Source organism: Eriocheir sinensis, chromosome 50 (genome assembly GCF_024679095.1).
Source record: "Eriocheir sinensis breed Jianghai 21 chromosome 50, ASM2467909v1, whole genome shotgun sequence".
NCBI classification, from domain to species: domain Eukaryota; kingdom Metazoa; phylum Arthropoda; class Malacostraca; order Decapoda; family Varunidae; genus Eriocheir; species Eriocheir sinensis.
This window is the reverse complement of record NC_066558.1, coordinates 12,798,027-12,820,215: the sequence shown is the minus strand read 5'-3', so window position 1 is coordinate 12,820,215 and position 22,189 is coordinate 12,798,027. Positions and strand designations below refer to the sequence as shown.

At 46.2% G+C, this 22,189-nt stretch overlaps 1 protein-coding gene and 1 long non-coding RNA gene across 26 annotated transcripts in view; both read left to right on the top strand.

Moving 5' to 3' along the window:
• The window catches only part of LOC126982398 (zinc finger homeobox protein 4-like), a 97,029-nt gene that overhangs the window by 31,598 nt on the left and 43,242 nt on the right, over window positions 1–22,189 (top strand). The window contains exon 2 of one of the 25 annotated variants that reach the window (XM_050834436.1): window positions 21,578–21,780. The exons of 20 other annotated variants lie outside the window; for them this stretch is intronic. In XM_050834436.1, the coding sequence (XP_050690393.1) occupies window positions 21,733–21,780 (48 nt within the window). In that variant the 5' untranslated portion in view covers window positions 21,578–21,732. Of the gene's footprint in view, window positions 1–21,577; window positions 21,935–21,997; window positions 22,019–22,078; window positions 22,103–22,162; window positions 22,187–22,189 lie in introns of those variants that run through there. 4 more of the 25 variants (XM_050834443.1, XM_050834444.1, XM_050834445.1 and 1 more) reach the window with 4 other exon arrangements.
• Window positions 5,863–10,427, top strand: LOC126982403 (uncharacterized). Its single transcript, XR_007735173.1, has 5 exons — window positions 5,863–6,911; window positions 8,325–8,409; window positions 9,249–9,527; window positions 9,734–9,859; window positions 10,274–10,427. It is a non-coding gene; the product is annotated as an uncharacterized LOC126982403 (long non-coding RNA).

The window sequence follows — 22,189 nt, the reverse complement described above, 5'->3', positions numbered from 1 at the left end:
GGCAGGTGTGGGACTGTGAGGGCAGATGTGGGGCCATACGTCAATGCAGGTGTGGGGCCGTACATCACGGCAGGTGTGGGGCTGTCAAGGCAGGTGTGGGACTGTCAGGGCAGGTGTGGGACTGTCAAGGCAGGTGTGGGGCTGTCGGTCAGGGCAAGTGTGGGATCGTCAGGGCAGGTATGGGCCGTCATGGCAGGTGTGGGACTGTCAGGGCAGGTGTGATCGAGGTTGTCAGGGCAGGTGCGCGCGATTGTCATGGCAGGTGTGGGGCCATCATTGCTGGTGTGGGACTGTTAGAGCAGGTGTTGGGCCATCATGGCAGGTGGTGAGCGATCATGGCAGGTGTGGGACTGTCATGGCAGGTGTGGGGCCATCATGGCAGGTGTGGGACTGTCAGTGCAGGTGTTGGGACATCATGGCAGGTGTGGGACTGTCAGGGCAGGCGTGGGACTGTCAGGCCAGGTGTTGGGCCATCACGGCAGGTGTGGGACTGTCAGGGCAGGTGTTGGGCCGTCACGGCAGGTGTGGGACTGTCATGGCAGGTGTGGGGCCGTCATGGCAGGTGTGGGACTGTCAGGGCAGGTATTGGGCCGTCATGGCAGGTGTGGGACAGTCAGGGCAGGTGTGGGGCCATCATGGCAGGTGTTGGGCCATCATGGCAGGTGTGGGACAGTCAGGGCAGGTGTGGGGCCGTCATGGCAGGTGTGGGACTGTCAGGGCAGGTGTTGGGCCGTCACGGCAGGTGTGGGACTGTCAGGGCAGGTGTTGGGCCGTCAGGGCAAGTGTGCGATCGAGAGGGCCGGTGTGGCGGTGTTGGGCCGTCATGGCAGGTGTGGGACTGTCCAGGCAGGTGTGGGGCCGTCATGGCAGGTGTGTGACTGTCAGGGCAGGTACGTGTTGGGCGGTCATGGCAGGTGTGTGACTGTCAGGGCAGGTGTGGGGCCATCCGGGCAGGTGTGCGAACGTCAGGGCAGCTAGGTGTGGGGACATCACGGCAGGTGTGAGATCGTCAGGGCAGGTGTGGGGCCATCAGGGCAAGTATACAATCGTCAGGGCAAGTATACGATCGTCAGGGCAAGTGTGCAATCGTCAGGGCAGGTGTGGGGCCGTCAGGGCAGGTGTGGGGCCATCAGGGGAAGTGTGGGGCCATCAGGGCAGGTGTGTGATCGTCAGGGCAGGTGTGGGGCATCAGGGCAAGTGTGGGGCCGTCATGGCAGGTGTGGGACTGTCAGGGCAGGTGTTGGGCCGTCAGGGCAAGTGTGCGATCGTCAGGGCAGCTAGGTGTGGGGCCATCAGGGCAAGTATACAATCGTCAGGGCAAGTATACGATCGTCAGGGCAAGTGTGCAATCGTCAGGGCAGGTGTGGGGCCGTCAGGGCAGGTGTGGGGCCATCAGGGGAAGTGTGGGGCCATCAGGGCAGGTGTGTGATCGTCAGGGCAGGTGTGGGGCCATCAGGGCAAGTGTTAGGCCATCAGGGCAGGTGTGATCGTCAGGGCAGGTGTGTGACTGTCAGGGCAGGTGTTGGGCGGTCATGGCAGGTGTGTGACTGTCAGGGCAGGTGTGGGGCCATCAGGGGAAGTGTGGGGCCATCAGGGCAGGTGTGGGGCCATCAGGGCAAGTGTGGGGCCATCAGGGCAGGTGTGTGATCGTCAGGGCAGGTGTGGGGCCATCAGGGCAGGATTGGGGCCGTCAGGGCAGGTGTGGGGCCATCAGGGCAGGTGTGGGGCCATCAGGGCAGGTGTGGGGCTGCCAGGGCAGGCGTGTGCATGGGGCCGTCAGGGCAGGTGTGTTGCCGTCATGGTACCTTCCTGTGGTCAGGGGCCGTCTGTCTTGCCCATAATTCCGCCCCAACCTTACCTATGACACACACCCGTGTAAGGCATTGTGCTGCCAAAACATGTGTGTGTATTGTACGCAGGAAATGACGACCCCCCCAACCTTACGTACCCTTATACCCGTATAATGCACTGCACTGCCAGATTCGTGTTGCCTTGGGTACCTGGCTATACAGTAACCAGCAGATAACATTATTTCGTCTGATGTGGAAATATATTTACAAGTTGTATCGTTTCAAACGATACATTGGACCTAAACGATTCGTTTGTGGTCCAATGTAGCGTGTTTGAGGTTCGTGTGTGTAGCGGAATTATAAAGTTCCAGTTGGCAACGCTGCCAGGTGACACGTTAGCTTTGAATGCACCAAGGTATGCGGCGGTGGAAGCTTTGAGGGGTGATATATGGGGTGGAGCACCTTAGGGAAAGATTTAGGAAGGCTACCCTTAGATACAAAGTCAGACTGGAACGAATGGATGACGCGAGGCTGGCTGGAAGGTTTACTTGTGGAGTGTGCATGAGAGCAAATGGATTAAGAACTGCATGAGAATGGTTGGTGACAGTGGTATGCGAGTCAGGTGGGTGAGCAGAGAGGAAGGGAGGCGTTTCTTTGAATGGAAAATGACTGACAGCAACAGTGAGGATCTAGAATGGGATGCGAGAAAGTGGAAGAGAGAGATAGACAGTGCAGTGAAAGGTGACGGTCTGAGTGAGGCACTGAGTGAGATGGGCTGGGATGTGAATGGGAGGATTGCAGGAACAGAGAGGGAATGGATGCTGCTGCTGCTGGGACTGAGTGATGAAGCAAATGATAGAATTATAGAAGCCATGAAGAGTTTTCTGGAAAAGGTGTGGTATGCAAGAAATAGCGAATGGCAAGTTTCTCAACCCCTGAATCATCTTAGTCATCCTCCTCTGCACCGATTCTAACATTTTGATATCCATTCTATAGTAAGGTGGCCAGAACTGAACCGCATAGTCAAGATGAGGTCTAACTAATGCTAAATATAGTTTGAGGAAGACTTCGGGGCTTTTGTTGCCTTCGCTCCTTGAAATAAATCCCAGTACCCTATTTGCTCGATTTCTAGCTTGAATGCATTGTGCCCTTGGACGGAGATCAGAGCTCACTAAGACCCCTAAATCCCTCTCGCACCCAGACCTGCTTTTGAGAGTGTCATTTAAGCAATAGTTATGTGAGGGGTTGCTCCAACCTACACTCAGAATACTGCACTTCCCTACATTGAACTCCATATGCCATTTATCCACCCAGTCATACAATCTGTTGAGTTCACCCTGGAGAATACTAGCGTCCTGATCCGACTCAATTACTCTACCAATCTTGGTATCATCTGCAAATTTACTAACATCACTACCATAGCTGGGCACGATAACAGAAAACCTTATTCCCGATAACCGATAACTGATAATGAAAAACCTTAACGGTGATAACCGATATTCGATAAATGGATCTCGTGTTTTAGTCCACGAGTCATCCACTTAAGATCATTGTTTTCTTTTCTAAGTGTTCACTGTGGTATATGCTGTCATTGCCCCTCTACTATTACTCTAACTAAATTATTGTAAGACATTTCTACCTGGTTCTCCTGGCTCTCCAATCTGCAGTTCTGGCCCTCATGAATTCCTAAATTATCCCAGTTTACCCTTTCAAGATGTCTTCGAAGCCCCTTGTAATTTGCTCTTCTGAAATCTGGCACTAACACTGGGTTTGGTTCGCTGGTTACCGCCATAGCTGGGCACGATAACAGAAAACCTTATTCCCGATAACTGATAATGAAAAACCTTAACGGCGATAACCGATATTTGTTAACTAGAGACACAAATATAGGCGATAACCGATAACCGATATAAATCCACAATTCCGATACTAGCTAGCGATAAGTCCGATAGGCAAAAACGATACTATATTGATATTTCAGATAGAACATTGATGAATTCAAATTTTCGTTATCTGTATTTTAGGAAACTTACAGAACCTTAAAACCACACGTTGACACGTACATATGGACGGTAATATACTAGAAATGCCTGAACCGGTGTTGTGTTATTTGGCGTCCCCACCGTCAAAAATTGTTTACAAACACTGGTCTCTCATGAACGGTCCATGCTCAGACCAGCAAGCGTAGACCTGTACAGTCTCACAAAGCTTTTAAACCGTAATAAAGAGTTGCTGGAAGGCTGAATCAGACATATAGTACCACTACCACCGTCCTCGCTGTTACTAGAACGGCACTCTGTACGAGTTGTATTTATATGTACAGAGTGTACGTCGTTCTAGAAACAGCGAGGATGGTGGTACTGTATGTTTGATTCAGCTTTCCAACAACTCTTAATGGGTTAAAAAAACATTGTGAGACTGTACAGGTCTAAACTTAATGGTCTGAGCATGCGCAGTTCACGAGATCTCCACCAGTGTTTGTAAACAAAAGCGCCAGCTTTTGACGATGGGACACCAAATAACACAACACCAAATATCAATACCATGGCATGGTCACAAACGAATATGGAATATGAAATTTGAGGCAGTGAATAATCATTTTGGGGCAAAGTTAAATGTTTTTTCTCTATGATATATTGATTTTTGAATAGCATAAAAAAATAACCTAGTGTTTTAATTTTCATGATCTAAGTATGAAATATCATCACCTAAGATATTTCATACCCCGAAGTTTTTTCATACAACACCGGGCCACGCATGCGCAGTAGGGAGGAGACAACGTTTTTTCTGAGAGGCTGAAAAAAAGTAGCGATTATAGCTAGTTTGGTTACAAAAGTAACGAAGATACCGATATATATTTAAATAAGTAGCGGATGGTCGATAATCCGATTTTGTTATCTGCGATAAAGTATCGCGATAACGCCCAGCTATGGTTACCGCCCAGTCTAAGCTAAAACGAACCGTTCTGTGGTCACTATTTCCTAACTCTCCGCCCACCTCCAACTCACGTAGCAAGTTCCCATTATTAGTTAGGACTAAGTCTAATATGTTATCTCCTCTGGTAGGCTCAGTAACTACCTGCTTAAGGAAATTATCTTGTATAACTTCAAGAAAGTCCTCGGCTTCCAGGTCACCCACTAGGTCTTCCCAGTCTATACTCCTATAAATAAAGTCCCCCATTACGCAGACATTTCTACTCCTACTCGCCCTGCCAATCTCCTGTAGAAATATACTCGTGTCCTGCCTGTTAAGGCTGAGTGGCCTGTACATAACTCCTAGAGTTAGTTTTTCTTTCCCTTTGTAAACGTCCACCCAAACTGATTCTGAATCCATGTTAGCTTTGACTAAATTGTCAACTAAACATTTAAGTGAGTCTTTAACATATAGCGCAACTCCGCTCCCTTTCTGCCCCTTCTGTCTTTGTGAAACATCTGATAACCTGTTATTTCAAATTCTGATCTAAAATTTCTATTGGCAGTGTCTATCCATGTCTCAGTGATCGCTATTATGTCAAAATTTTCTGAACAAGCTTCACCCCTTAGTAAGTCTATCTTGTTTCTGAGGCTCCTGCTGTTAGTATAGAAGATTCTTAGCCCGCCCTCTGTTACTCCCCTATAATTACTTCTAAGCTGCCTGGTTATATTATGAGCTAGATGTCCTCTTCCATTACTCCTCCCATTGCTCCCATTACTCCTTCCCCCCTCGCCTATACTAAAAAATCCCTCAGGGTTCCAAGTGCTCGCTCAAGGAGTCTGAGAGAGCCTCAACACCCTTGAACGTCAAGTGTATCCTGTCACGGGCGTAGAGGGCGTCGTTGCCAAAAAAGAGGTCCCAATTGTCGACGAACAGCCACCCATTGCGCTCGCAGTGCTCAGCAAGTCTGCTGTTCACTGCTATCGCCCTGGACAGCCATCCATCGCCAACGCCCCTCCTTGGCAGGACGCCACACACTACTGGCGACCCACCAGCGTCACGTATCCTGCCTAACAATTCTCTAAAACACCTGAGAAGGTCCTCGCTTGGCACACGAGAAACCGTTTCTGCCACAGCTGAGAAAGACAATGGGGTTCGATCCCTCGCTTGCCATACACGCCTCAGTCCTGTCTGATATATGGCCCACCCCTGCCCCTGGGAAACACACCCTCGTCCTGTTCTTATCCTTGGAGCAAAAATACCTGTCAACATAACGAACCTGACTATCACCAACAACAAGAACCCGACGGTCACAGAAACTCACAGGAGAATTCCGGAAGAGGCTAACAAAGCCTGTGTCTCCGGTCTCTGCGTCTCCGTTCGGGTGGTCTCCGTGGTCGAGTTGTCTGGACCCGTGCCCAATATCAATGGCTACCATGTGGTCAAGTTTTTGTCTCTGTGATCTCCATGCCTTATCCAACCTATTTTCAAAGGTTTTAACTGATGGTGCACTCACTACTGCTTCAGGGAGGCCGTTCCAGATATCCACCACTCTATTACAGAATGAATATTTTCTTATATCTAACCTGGCACGTTGTTTATATATCTTCTTACTATGTCCCCGTGTAGCTTGATAATTTTGATCCATGAAGAGGCCGCTGCATATGTCACTGTCGTACACTCCATTCATGATCTTGAACAATTCTATCATATCACCTCTTGATCGTCTGTATGACAGGGTTGGGAGGCCTAATTTCTGTAGTTGGCGGGGATACTCAAAGGGGTGGTAACTTAGCCCCGGAGACGGTTGTAAGTCACGGGTCGCGTGGCAAGTTAGCTCCCCGCTAGTACCGTCCTCCGCAGCGATGCACAGCGCGGTCGCAGCGGGGTGCTAAGGGTTAGCCCTAAGGTTCATGAGTGAGGCGGTAGAGGGCCGGCAGCTCACCAGCTGATGTGATTGCAACCAATGGAAATCACTGAAACAAAGAAGACAGCCAATCAGGATCGAGGAAGGTGTTTGTAAACAAACGATGGAAACTTGGGCATTTGGTGCGGGGCCGTCTAGCCAGACCACTTGCTACGCTTCCCTACTTCCTTCCATTCTTCCACCGACTGTTTCAGTGGCAACACCTGACCTCGCAGAGCCCGACCACTCCTCACACCAGTCATCCGCGCCTCACTTGGCCCATCCTCAAGAAGACGCAAACAGTAAGTATTTCCCCTAGTTCGTACAGACTAGCCATAATGTAGAAAACTAATGAAATATTGGTCGGAGTCAGATGCCACACCCTGCCCTTCCAAGCCCCAACACCCTGCCACACCCTGCCCTTCCAAGCCCCAACACCCTGCCACACCCTGCCCTTCCAAGCCCCAACACCCTGCCACACCCTGCCCTTCCAAGCCCCAAAACCCTGCCACACCCTGCCTTTCAAGCCCCAGCACCATGCCACCCCCTGCCCTTCCAAGCCCCAACATCCTGCCACACCCTGCCCTTCCAAGCCCCAACACCCTGCCAGACCCTGCCCTTCCAAGCCCCAACATAAAAAGAACATAAGAACATAGGGAAACTGCAAGAGGCCGGGTGGCCTACACTGGACCCTCTTATCCCATGAGCCCTGACTTTATTTAACAGTCTCTGGTGAGGTACCTTATCGAAGGCCTTACTAAAATCAAGATAAACCACATCATAGCTCTCATCATTGTCAGCTGCCCGTATACTCTATTGTAAAAGGATATAAGATTAGTAAGGCACGACTTTCCTTCAGTAAACCCATGCTGTGAGTCATGAATTAAAATATGTCTGTCTATATGGTCCCTAATACTATCAGCTATTATTGACTCAATCATTTTACCTATAACTGACGTCAAACTAATCGGCCTATAGTTCTCCATAGAAGATTTGTCTCCCTTCTTAAATATTGGAATAAAGTGTGCCTGCCTCCATGAAACAGGCACCACCCCTGTCTTACCTAGACGGGTTCCACGAGAAGGGAACCCCACAAGTGCCAACACGCCAGCAGAACACTAAAACTATTAAGCCGCTGCTGGAATGTGTGTTGATTGCACTAAGTAAAGACTAGTTATAAAATATATTGACTTATACGTATATAAGTGAAATAAATATTTATATTTATATTGCTGTAAGTAGAATAAAGTAATTTAGAGTTAATATGTTCTATGTCTAGTGACTTCCTAAATACTTCTGTTAACTGCCCACTTATCTCTGTTTCACATTCCTTTATTACCCTGGGGAAAAGTTCATCCATCTCGGGTAATTACCTGTTGACCTGACTTCCCTGTGAGGTATAAACTGTTTCTGTCCTAATTTAATCTCCCTGACCAGACTATTGTACTCACCCTCCAAGCTACTGACCTGACTAGTGACCTCACCAGAGATTACCGCCCCTCCCTGCTCTGGGTCCACCCTGCCCTTCCAAGCCCCAACACCCTGCCACACCCTGCCCTTCCAAGCCCCAACACCCTGCCCTTCCAAGCCCCAACACCCTGCCCCGCCCTGCCCTTCCAAGGCTCAACACACCCTGCCCTGTCCTGCCTTCAAGGCCCCAACACAACCTACTCTTCCCAGCCCCAACTCATCCAGCTCTGCCCTGCTCTTCCCAGCTCCAACTGTTGCTCCAACTCCTCTCCCTGGACGTGACGTGACCATCTGCGCCTCACTTGCCCCTTCCTCAAGAAGACACAAAAGGTAAGCATTTCCCCAAGTTGGTACAGCCTAGCTAAAATGTGGTTTACTAATACAATACATATTGGTTGAAGAGCTGACTACCTTGCTGGAAACTGCCATAGTAAGTAGGCAATGCGTTCATGTTGAATAGGAAGAGTCAGGCGCTACATAGAGTTTTGAGATCTCTAGATGGGAGGTAAAACACGTTTACATAGTATGCGATGTAGCAGAGGGAGTTATGGGAGGCTCACCCATCAGGGAAATTGCCACACTACAAAAGGGGGATTGATGAGACTTCAGTGCACATGCTACTTTAGTGTTCTGTGTATATTATAGATAGAGCAGGGTATGGCAGAGTATTTCCACGAGAAACTGGCGGGTGCGGGGTGAGCCCAACCCCACGCTTTGCCACACACTCAACACCTCTCGCCTCCTCTCACATGTCAGCTATTTAATACCTTTAAATTAATTTAATCAAATAGTTGGATAATCCAATGGGTCATACAGTGTTGAGATTATTTTTATGATTTTATGTCAGCTAATTAATATTTGAAATTGTGTAAAAGAATGTACATATCAAATAAGGCAGTACAGTGCTATGCATGCATTTAATTACAATATGAACAAGTTGTGTTAGAAAGAAAGCCTAAAACAGATTACATACTCAGTGTTAGGTTTGGTAGTGCTGTGGCAAGAAAATGTGATTATAGCCTCCGTGGTCTAGTGGTTATTGTAGTCAGAGCTGAGCCCAAAAATTTCCATCCCAGCTAGGAAGGAGTCAGAAGGATGATAGAAGGAGTAACATGTTTGTGGGAAAAGTTTAGGTACTGCATACTAATTACATGTTACACCACTTTCAGGAATGGAGGGGAAGAAACCCCGTAAGGCCAACTTCTCTGAGGCTGAAGTGTTGGCAATGGTCACGGCCATCCGTGACAATTACAGCATCCTTTTTGGTAAATTGTCTGCGGGGACGACCCATTCTACAAAATTGGCAGCCTGGGCAGAGGTCCAAGAAGCTGTAAATACAGTGGGGCGGGTTCACCGCGACATCGATGAAGTTAAAACCAAATTCAAACACATCAAGTCCGACGTCAAGAGGAAAAGGGCGAAGGACCTTCACTATCAAAAAGGAACAGGTATGTTGATAGATTATCACTGGAGAGCATTATGATATACAAAATATGTTTTTTATTCTTTGATATGTGCCGATACTAACCAAGCCAAATTTTTCGGGCAAATATCTCCCTCTCTATTAACAGTGTAAGGTAGTCAGGGGGATGATGTTAACGTCATATAAACTGCCTGCTAAATGTTACCATTCATCATTTTCCTTTCTTCTCAGGTGGCGGCCCAGCACAAAAGACACATTATTCAGTGGCGGAAGAAATTGTGCTGGGCTTAATTCCTGTGGAGGCCATCATGGGCCATCGTGGGATTCCAAACCCGGACCAATTGGCACTGACACAGGGTGAGACAAAAATATATTTGCGTTATGATCAGAAATATGATTCTTACTGAATGATAACGATTAACCATTGAATATTGTTATGTGTAATACTAACTACACATACACTATCTTGTGTTAACTACACAGTGTACACCAGAAAGTCAAAATGTATACACATTAGTTATATTGTTGTAATATACATTTACAACCTAAAAAAACAATACGTTAGGAGCAAGTTTCACATTTGAAATAGACCTAATACTTGTTATATATTTTTAGTCTTAATTCTACAGTAAATGTTAATTTAATTTATGATATTTAGTATCTAGGCACTAGGAGGCATAGATTCCTCAAGGCTCCCGGGAGGGTGTAGGAACTTAGCAATGGTTTAATAATACCGCTGTACAGCATTTATATGTTGTGATTTCCTTACAGAATACCAGGATGCTGCAACACCTGCAGAGGAGGAGGAGGAGGAAGAGGAGTGGAGGCAGGTGCAGCCCACCTCCGAGGTTATGCCTGCGGCCCTTAATGACCATTTATATGGGGCATTTATGGGCACCCAAATACAGGCATCAAGGCCCAGGCCCTCAACGGCCCACCCCCTATGCCCGCCCAGCCAGCCACACTCCCACCCGCCCAGCCAGCCACTCCGACCCTCCCAGCCAGACACACTCCCACCTGCCCAGCCAGCAACACTCCCAACCGACAAGAAATCCACACTCCCACCTGCCCAGCCATCCACACTCCCACCTGCCCAGCCAGCCACACTCCCACCCAGCCAGCCACACTCCCACCCGCCCAGCCAGCCACACTCCCACCTGCCCAGCCAGCCACACTCCCACCCGCCCAGCCAGCCACCGGAGAACTGCACAACATCCTGCACAGGACATTAACCTGCTGGAGCAGATGTTTGAAGTGCAGAAGACACTCAACACTTCGGTGGAGAGGATGACCGACAGGCTGGAGCAAGCAATTGCTCGCGCTGGTTCAGAGATTGCAGCTGCTATACGGTGTGCTGCAGGTAAACTGCCACAGTAATGTGCATGTTTATCTGCAGCACCCGCCTGCAGAGACCTCATGTTTGACAACTTGAGGTCTCTGCAATGGACCGTATTGGCTATCCGGCGGCGACTCGGAGACAAGTACTGTTTTGACTTAACTCAGTTCCTTTTTTCTATTTCAGAAAAAAATAATACTGGCTGTCGTTTGGAGCCAAATGTGGTACCTGCTGGTAGAAAAAAAAAAGGATTTACCCTTTGCTGGTCAGATTTTAAGGCTTGCGTCTGTGTGTGGTGTGTGTGACCAGTGAGGGGCGAATGTGCCGCAGGCTGCAGTCTCCTGAGCGGCCCAAATGGACAAAACACAGCTTGGGAGGTTTCGTATTTTTTTTTGCCCAGGGCTTTATTTTGCTCTCCAGTAGCTTAAAAATGATTTAACTTGCTGTCAAATAATTGTTCGTAGCTATTTTGACCTCTGGTCTTAAGATAAGTGTTTACAGACGCCCTCTCGCTGGAGAGGATGTCTGTAAATCTCTTATCTTAAGGCCAGAGGTCAAAATAGCTACAGGTACTTCAACTAGCAATTATTCAACAGCAAGTTCAATCATTTTTAAGCTGCTGGGCAAAAAAATACGAAACCTCCCAAGCTGTGTTTTGCCCGTTTGGGCCGCTCAGGAGACTGTGGCGTCACATTCGCCCTCAGTGGTCACACACACCACACACAGACGCAAACCTTAAAACCTTACCAGCAGAGCATAAATGCATTTTTTTTCTATCAGCAGGTACTACGTTTGGACATAAGGCTCCAAACGACAGCCATTATTATTTTTTTCCAAACTAGAAAAGAGGAACCGAGTTAAGTCAAAACAGTACCTGTCTCCGAGTCACCGCCGGATAGCCAATACGGTCCATTGACGTACTCTGGGTAGCCAGGGGATTTATCCCCCGACTAGCCAAAGACCCAACTGTGCGGTGGACTTTCCCGATGCCTTCACATTGGGCGAGCCCACCGTCAGTGACGGGTGACGAGCAAAGCCTACAGAACTCCTACACCTTGAAGGAGGAACAGTTATATTTTTATAATGTGGATAAGTAAGAGAACGGTTATATTTTTATAATGTGAAGTCAAAAGCTTTGGAATAATCACTGTGATATACATGTGTGTCGTTCATGTCACAAACACAAATAGCCATTGAATATATTTATGCATTATGTATGTGTGATATTGGGAATCACTGTGATATACATGTGTCATTCATGTCACCTAGTCAATATATTGTGTTATGGAGTACAGAACTTTGGTGCTGATGTTAATTGCTCGCAAGTAAAGGTACAAATATGTATTTACTTATGTTTCACAGGTAGGATAAGTGAGAGAACAGTTATATTTTTATAATGTGGATAATAAAGAGAACTGTTATATTTTTATAATGTGAAGTCAAAAGCTTTGGAATAATCACTGTGATATCCATGTGTGTCGTTCATGTCACAAACACAAATAGCCATTGAATATATTTATGCATTATGTATGTGTGATATTGGGAATCATTGTGATATACATGTGTCATTCATGTCACCTAGTCAATATATTGTGTTACATTTGCATGTGATATCTGCAACTCCTGTGATAGGCTGTGGTAGTCTTTTTATCATGCACACTATTGTCAGAACTATGCATGGCACAGTTACTTGTAAGTTGTGCCACTGCTACTGGACACTGTTCAAACAGGACAAGCTATTTAATGTGCAATATTGATGTAGGTTTTGTATACATTGTATGCAAACCCTGTTTTGGGTCTATTCGTTCATCTCAACTGTGATATTTAGTAAAGACCTTTGGTACTGATGTTATTTGCTCCCGTTTCATCTCATACCAGACTCATATGTGCAACTAAAGGTACAAATATGTATTTAATTTGGTTTCATGGGTGGGATAAGGCAATTGAGGTAGAGAATGATTATTTTTATGTGAAAATAAATGCAAAATAATTTTGAATGATGAGTGTAAATACCTTGGATTAGTTATGTGCAAGCATTGGGGTATGGAGGGAGAGACAAGAGAAAGGGCATTGCAAGGAAGAAGGGTGGTAGAGTCTTTGGGACGTATCATGAATGGCAGAAGTGTGAGCATGGAGGTAAAGAGGGATTTGAGAAATACAGTAATAGTACCAACCCTCACATATGCTAGTGAAACATGAAAGTCAATAGGTCTAGAATGCAGGCAGTGGAAAGGAGTTTTTTGAGAAGTGCTTGTGGTGTGACTAGAATGGCTGCAATGAGTAATGCAAGTGTGTATGAGCGTTTTGGAATAGGTCATGGGGATGAGGGGAAGAAGTGAAGGGCAGACTTTAAAGTGGTTTGGTCACATGGAGCGAAGTGAGGAGGGTAAGAGTCTATGATATGTGAGTGAGAGGGAGGGAATGTTAGAGAAAATCTCCAGTGAAATGGAGATAGGGTGCAAGAGTACGTTAGGGAGAGGGTGAAAGGTACTTGACACTTTGAGAAAGAAAGGTAGTGTCTGGAGAGATTGAAACTCGTCTGCCGTGGCCATCCCCTGGTGGGAGCTCATCCCTTTATTGTCGAAATAAATCCCTTATGCAATAGTTAACCAGTAGCATTTTCACTCTTTCAACCCTTACACTGGTAAACTCTGGAGCAATCTTCCTTCATCTGTTTTTCCTCCTGCCTACAACACACTATTTCAAGAGGAGAATATTGATCAGGACACCCACAAATTGTCCTCTCCTCTTAACTCTTTATTGGAGCAGTGATTTGTATTTGGTTTTATTTTTTTGTGCCCTTGCCCTCGAGCTGCTTCCTTTGCTTAACCCGTTCAGTGTTTAGTGTGTGTGTGTATATATATATATGTATATATATATATATATATATATATATATATATATATATATATATATATATATATATATATACACGTACCCTTAGGGAAGTGTTTAGTACGTATATATACGCTTGCTCTTTTGAGCAATTTACACCCTTTATTTTTGTTTGTGTATGTAACATTGTTCATTGACAGTAAAATGAATATTTTAAAAGTTTTTGGTGTTTCTAAAGAGATTCAAAATGGCCTTTCTGGACAAGTGTACGCATTCCAGCAAGCCATTATACAAGAAGGTATGTTACTTTCTTGTAGGTAAAAAGAAATCATAATTATAGAAAAAAGTAATCACACATTACGCAGTGACCCATATGCTTTTAATTTGATTAACCTGTGGTATGAACAGTACAGCTTCAGTTAGCACAACAGTCATTACAGTACATAGGATAAATAATTACAGTCATAAACACAGGAAGATAATCACACAGGTCAGTCATATGCTTTTAATATGATTAAGGGTTGTTGTGCCTTTGCCGGTAAATTGACTACCTCACTGCTGGGGTTCATCAGAATGTTATTTCATTGAAATGGGTTTTAGTTTTACCAGCAATGAGCACCTTCCCATTCCTCCATAAACATTCCTCGCCAACCTGGTTCATCACTAATCAATATCCGCACTCCCTGGGCAAGAGTGCAGAATGCTGAGATACATGGGGTATGTGAGATGGACAAGTAGGGTACCAAACTAGGTGATGAGACTGTGTGGTGTGGAGGTGGTGAACCTCTTGACCGAAGACGCTGAAGTTAGGGTTGACCGAAGATCTGCTGGGCAGCATGTTGGTAACCCTCCACCACATGTCCATGGCTGAAACTCTCAGCGTCTTGCGGTGGGAAACGAGTCCTATGGATCACCACGTACACACATTCTGAAACACATGGTTAAGGAACAAGTTAAATGGCTACTGTGCATATGTGAGGTTAGTTATGTTATATGAAGCAGAGAAATGGCCAACAATTAAAGAGTTGAAGAGGATGATAAGCAAGTCAAGAGTACAGAGTGCTGAAATGTATAAGGTATGTGAGAGGGACAATTAGGGTATCAAACTAGGTGATGAGAATTAGTGGTGAGGAAGTGTTAGCCCCTGGTGCCTCTCTTGATCAAAGATGCAGAAGTTTAGGTTGACTGAAGATCTGGGCAGCATGTTGGTAACCCTCCACCAAGTGTCCATGGCTGAATTCTCTCAGCGTCTTGCAATGGGTGTACAGTCCTCTGGATCGTACACACGCTGACCACTCGGCCACCGGTGCACCATACGCAATCTGCAGGTGTAAGCTGATATTAATTAGATATTAATAATAATTAACAAATTCAGATCAAGAAAGATGAGCATGTGGTCATTATGGTTTCTTGTTTTATTCTTATGCTCCAACTGTGAGTTCTGCACATTTACATATGAAAGCAATCTATTAATAACTGCAAGGTCTACATATATGCCTACCTATACTCAGGAAAAGAAGTTTCTAATAATTTCCTGCCTGACAACTTGACCAGGAACCTGTCTGTTGTCTCTCACAGGCTGAACTGGTACTTCTTCTTCTTGCACAAGATCACCAACATAGGGAATGCGACGATCCACACAGTAGTTGTGCAGGAGCATGCAAGAAGTCGCAATCTTCATTGTCTTCTCGGGGTCGTACTGCAAACTTCCTCCTGACTCGTGAAGGCACCTGAACCTTGACTTGAGGATCCCAAACGTCCGCTCAACAATGCATCTTGTCCTTCGATGGCTCTGGTTGTAGCGTTCCTCCCCAGGTGTTGTCGGGTGTACAACTGGGGTCATCAGGAATGGCTCCAGAGGATACCCACTGTCTCCTGTGAAATGGAAAATTCATTAATTCATTATTCATTTACGTAGGAACAATTTGAGTATGGGTAGCTGTGCCTTGGTGTTGTCAATAATGCTACAAAATTGCAGTGATATTTTCTTACTTTTGTACTGATGGTAACCCAACTGTGGCTGGCTGCTTGTAATCACTAAGAAAGTTGTTGAACTGCCAGACCCTCATAATAATACCATTTACTGTTGACATCATGTATAGACGAGCTTGATGAGTAACATGATGTGGCATTGACAATGTAGTGTTATGTGAGACAGTCTTTCCACTACGAAATGCATGAAACTATGTTAAAATTTTTAATGTCATATGCAGTTCTACTAAGAGTTTTGTTATCATAACAATATGACATGTCTAGAAGGTTAACATTCATTAACATGTAATCACAAGATATGATATACAATTATGAGGTTTCTTCTATGCAGGCAAAAATCTGAACATGTAGGCATGTGGTACGAAAGCACAGGTAATTTGATAGAATTACATGGAATATATAAGGAAACATACCTATTAAAGAGCATCTCCAAAATGACCAGCAAGGAACCGCTGCTTAAGGGCACAGTGTCTCCATATGAAGGAATCATGTGTGCTCCCTGGGTAACTGGTGTCGTAGCTGATGATCTTGTTGTTGGTGTCACCCACAGCCTGTATATTTAGGGAGTGGAATTGTTTCCGGTTGACATAAATCTCTTCATTTTCCTCTGGGGCCTTGATGCGAATGTGGGTTCCATCAATGGCACCTATCACTCTTGGAAAGTTACCAGTGCGTCTGAAGTCCTGCATAGCTCTGTTGATATCTATTGCTGTGGTTGGCATCTTTATCTCTTGACTGGCCTTTACACAAAGTACTTGAGTTACTTTGTCAATGGCCCTACTAACACTTGATTGGTCCATTCCAACAGTGTCTCCAATAACAGTTTGGAAGCTGCCACTTGCAAAAAACCTTAGTGCAGCCAGAACCTGGGTGTGAGTTGGGAGTGCATGTGCCCTCCTGGTTCTCCTTTCCAGGTGGGGACGCAGCTCATCACAGAGCCTGATGATTTCTTGACGGGGAAATCTATACACCCGCAACAGATGTTCATCACTAACGTGTAGTGGGTCAAGTGGGTCCCGATATCTCCTTTCTCTGCGCAGTCTGCGATTGAAAACGTATACCGCAACATACTCCATCTGTGAAACACAGAAATAACCACATTACTAGAATTAAGTAGAACAACACCCTGCCCTTCCCAGCCCCAGTGACTCTTGCTACGCTCAAACAACGCTATTCATATGCATGGAAGCTTTAAGAACTCCATGGGATTAAGAAATATTGATAAAAACAACCCACATCACTGCCTCATGAGCCCAACCTTATTTCTCCATAACCAGCCCACGTATCATCGTAATTGTCCTTCATGTGACTCTTGCTACGCTCAAACAACAATATTCATATGCATGGAAGCTTTAAGAACTCCATGGGATTAAGAAATATTGATGAAAACAACCCACATCACTGCCTCATGAGCCCAACCTTATTTCTCCATAACCAGCCCACGTATCATCGTAATTGTCCTTCATGTGACTCTTGCCACCTTAATGTAAAGCTATACAAAGGTAGGAGCTCAAACACGTACCTTATATTGTGTATAGAGGTGGAGATGTGGATGAGGCGGAAACACTTCTTCAATGGCGACGGGTTAGGACGGAAACTGGTCGGATCTAGCCCCGCTCCCGAGCAGTCAGGCTGAGGGGCACAAGATGGCGTCTAGTACGTTTTTTGAACATCGCACGGGGCAGCACTTGCGACCACAATGGCGGATTTAGTACCAAATGAGTTCTGACTCATCCAGTGTCACAAATGTACGTCGGATCAGTCCGACCAATCCTTTAGCCTTATTGATTTTCCTTGCACGGTGTTCTTTAAACTTCAGCTCGCAATCAGTCCAAACTCCCAGGTCCTCTTCCACTGTGATGTCCCTTAGCTCCTCCCTCATGTTGCATGTGACCTTTTCTTCATTTGATGTTCCTAGCCTCATAGCACTGCACTTTTCAGGGTGGAACTCCAACAACCACATCCCCGACCAATGTTGCATCCTGTAGAGATCTTCCTGCAGTCTAACACAGTCCTCTCTTTTACCAGTTTGTCTCGATAACTGATGACTGCGTATTTTGAGTAATTATCAAACCCAAAAGTCAGACCCACGTCTGCACCAAATAACTTTTTTCATATTGGTTACTTTATTCAATTAGCGCAAATTCAGTTAGCGCGACCGCGTTCATCCACCTAATTCTCGCGCTAAATGGGGCTCTACTGTATAATACAGAATGTGTCGTCGGCTGTAGGCATATGCAGGCACGGATATGGGGGTGGGGAGCCAGATGACCCGGGCCCCCCAAAAAAAATATTAGGATAACTAAAATATTTGAAATACCCATGAATTGAGAAAACATAAAATATATCTAAGATACCCCTAAAAAGCTAGAGAGCTGGGGAGCGAAGCCGGCCGCCGCTAGATAGCTCTGGACGCTGTCCTCCAAACTTTAAAAAAATCCTCCTCTATGGTTCCTTGGGCTTTACTATGCGGAGGTGGACAGGATGCTCAGGCAAGATTTAAATTTTTTCGGTGTCTGATGTAATTTTTCACTCCTGCAGGGCCAGGGCACAATGGGCAATGTGCTTTTATGGCCCCGCACTCATCTAACAATCTACATACTCGTACAGGGCCGTAGTACGCCGTTCCAAGGGGGGGAGGGGCTGGGGGTGTTGGACGACCCCATCTGCTAAAATGTCCACTTTCTGAGAGAGTCAAAACGAAAACTGGTACCTTTCTGTTGCATTTCTGGAGAACTCAGGATTTTCTTTATTTATTTTCAGTATTTAAGTTCCGGAATCATATATTGAATATTATAGAGTAAGATTTAAAGGCCTAGGAAAAAATCTTTGTGACCTCATTCCTCACATGCAAGCAGAAAGTGAATTTTAGTGCAGGCCACTATCATCATTCAGCACTTGGAAGAGGAAATAAGGGAAGACTTCCTTGCCTTTGTGCGTGCTCATGACCTCACCGGTAAAGGTTTAGCCTGGCTCCTTTTGTGCACCGTTGAAGACCTCGGATTGAACATGGCCAAGTGCAGGGGACTTGGTTTCGATGGAGCAAGTGCCATGGTGGGAACATTCAAAGGGTGTGCCGCAGTACTCATGAAGAAGTACACCCTGGCCAAGCCAATCCACTGCTTTAGCCACCGGCAGAATCTTGTACTGACGAAGGCGTGTGACGTCAAGGAAGTGAAGATCGCTCTTCAAACACTGACCCAGGTGTACAACCTGACCCAGGTGTACAACCTGACCCAGGTGTACAACCTGACCCAGGTGTACAACCTGACCCAGGTGTACAACCTGACCCAGGTATACAACCTGACCCAGGTGTACAACCTGACCCAGGTGTACAACACTGACCCAGGTGTACAACCTGATCCAGGTGTACAACACTGACCCAGGTGTACAACACTGACCCAGGTGTACAACCTGACCCAGGTGTACAACACTGACCCAGGTGTACAACACTGACCCAGGTGTACAACACTGACCCAGGTGTACAACACTGACCCAGGTGTACAACACTGACCCAGGTGTACAACCTGACCCAGGTGTACAACACTGACCCAGGTGTACAACACTGACCCAGGTGTACAACCTGACCCAGGTGTACAACACTGACCCAGGTGTACAACACTGACCCAGGTGTACAACCTGACCCAGGTGTACAACACTGACCCAGGTGTACAACCTGACCCAGGTGTACAACACTGACCCAGATGTACAAATTCGTTCATTCTTTGAATGTGCGCTCTCTCCGCTTCACAGAGGTTGTCAAGCTTACCTCGGCCAAGCGCGAAAAGCTTGTTCCCCTGTGCCCCACCAGGTGGATTGAGAGGCATGACTGAGTGATGGTTTTCGTTGAATTTCTGCCTGTCATCGCTGTTTTTCTCGAGGAGGAACTTGACGCCACCGCTGGGCTCCTTCTCATCGCCATACGTGTTTCCTGCTTTCTCGTTGGACTGGTTGTAGTGGAGTGTATATTGGCACATACTCTCGAGCCGAGCCAAACTTCAGAGAAAAGATGGTGACCTGGTGTCAGCCGATGCCGTGGCATCGAGACCATTTTTGCCAAGTTCAGAGCAGATGCGGAGAATCATTTTCATGACGTGTTCATGAAAGCGGAAGAGCTTTTGGTCGAGGTGGGGTCATCGCATGACACCATCCCTGTGCCACGACTCTGTGGACGACAAACCTAGTGATCAAATGTTCCGTGCGAGAATGCTGAGGAGTACTACCGCCGGGCGGTGTACGTTCCGTTCGTGGACCACGTCTTGGCCTCAGCCAAGTTCGGTGACGACACAGTTCCTGTCGCACTTCAGCTCAAGCAACTCCTCAAAGGCCCTGAAACGGATGTTGCATGCGGTTGTGCTTCAAGTGGCAAAGCTCTACGAGCTCGACATTGAATCCCTGACACTCGTGAAGGCGGAAGCGGAGCGCTGGGCATTATCTGTTCCGGTCTTCCAAACTATCAAAGAACCCCAGGCACACGCCAGCATCAGCATGTTCCCCAATCTCGCCATTCTCTTGAAAACTCTGTTGACGCTTCCAGTCTCCAACGCGGAGGCAGAGAGGTCTTTCTCTTGAAGAAAAGGCTGAAAACCTATCTGAGGAGTACCGTCGGCCAAGAGCGCCTGAACGGGCTTGCCCTCCTCTGTGTCCACCATGATATCCCCATTTCAGTCGAGAGAGTGAAAAGCAAATTCGGCGAAAAAAGCCCCCGACTACTCTTTGCTTAGTGAGGCACTTGTTGAATACTTGGGAATTTGTAAATATATTTCTTTAGATCAGCCAATCTTTGCAAATGTGTTACCTCAATCCCATGTAAAAGAAGCCCTATAAGAATTCCTTTTTATCTTCAGCTGCGTCTAATTTCACATATTAGCTCTTTTTTGTAAAGGTCAGGTTTGTAATTTATATATGACCTGTATTATGATCACCCTTGCTGCTTACATATCGAAATAAACATTTAGTTTTCTTCGAGTGATCGTATGGTGATGATTTCTACCTGTTCAGATCTGCCTTTTTACGGGTCGGATGTGCAATTTGAATTGTTTCTTGTTATTGCTTGCCAGCTTAATATTGATTGCACTTCATATATAGATACAAGAAAAATTCATTTGTCACATATACGTTGATTGCTCGGGAGCTGCGGATTTTAAGCAAAGAACCGCCATCACTATCCATTGGTCTTCACTGTTTGAGGCTGTCGCTAACTTATGAAATTTTACCAGCGGGCTCCCCAAAATTGATTTTCTGGATCCGCCCTGCTTTGTTCCTCGTGTCGACTGTTATATCAACTGTTTTGCTTTCCACTGCTTCATTAATCACACTCTTGACTTCCTCCCCAACTTTCTGCTTGACTTCATCAATCCTAGATTTGAACTCACTGTTCACTTGAGACCTGATATCATCTCTAATTTCCTCCTTCAGACTCTTGACATCACTCTTGATCTCCTCTAAGGCCTCAGTGGTTTTAGTTTCCAGGGCATCCATACGTCTTTCTACTTTATCCTGTCTCTTGGATGTGTTGGTTACTTGTTTGAACAATTTCCCCGCAACAATATCGCATTTGGTACAATACCAGTGAATCTTACTTACTTGATTGCTGCTCAGGAAATTATACACTGCCTCAGTGACCTCCTCACACTTTATGTGGTGCCACATTTCACATAGTTCACAGCCTAGAGCCTTGTCTTCCTCACCAACCTTAACCTTACAGACTGGGCATGTGTCTGTTTGTTTATCTGCGTCGCTATCGTCTGCCCCTGTCAGCTGATCATCCTCGCCCCCAGCCGCAAGGCTTGTTTTGCCAGATCCAACAGTATCCTTGGTTTTTGTACCTGCCTGCTTACTAGACGGATTATTCTTCGAACGATTCATTCTTCTGGCAATATTACTATTGGAGAATTCCTTCACTTTTACAGAGCTCTCACGGGCACGTCCACCCTCGACCACGACCACGGACCCTAGGCTGCCGGTGTGTGGAGGAAAAGAGAACAAGGAAAGAACGAGGACAACAACAACACACTCAGCTTCCGCAAAGGTTGGGGCCGCCTCACCTGCAGGGCTGGACAGCAGCATGAGTGGCCAGGACAAGCAGGAGCAGACTGCTGCAGGGGGCAGGAGGGTCAGTGGTCACCAGATGAAGCAACTTGCTGCTGGCAACTCCAGCAACAAAGGAGAGAGGAAGTTTGTGTGTCTGGAGTGTGGAAAAGAATTAACCACAAGGCATGGCCTCAGATATCACACCCTTACACACACTGGTGTGAAGAACTATGAATGTAAGGAATGTGGGAAACTATTCATCCAGAAGAGTACCCTTGATAGACACACCCTTACACACACTGGTGTGAAGAACTATGAATGTAAGGAATGTGGGAAACTATTCATCCAGAAGAGTCACCTTGATACACACACCCTTACACACACTGGTGTGAAGAACTATGAATGTAAGGAATGTGGGAAACTATTCATCCAGAAGAGTCACCTTGATACACACACCCTTACACACACTGGTGTGAAGAACTATGAATGTA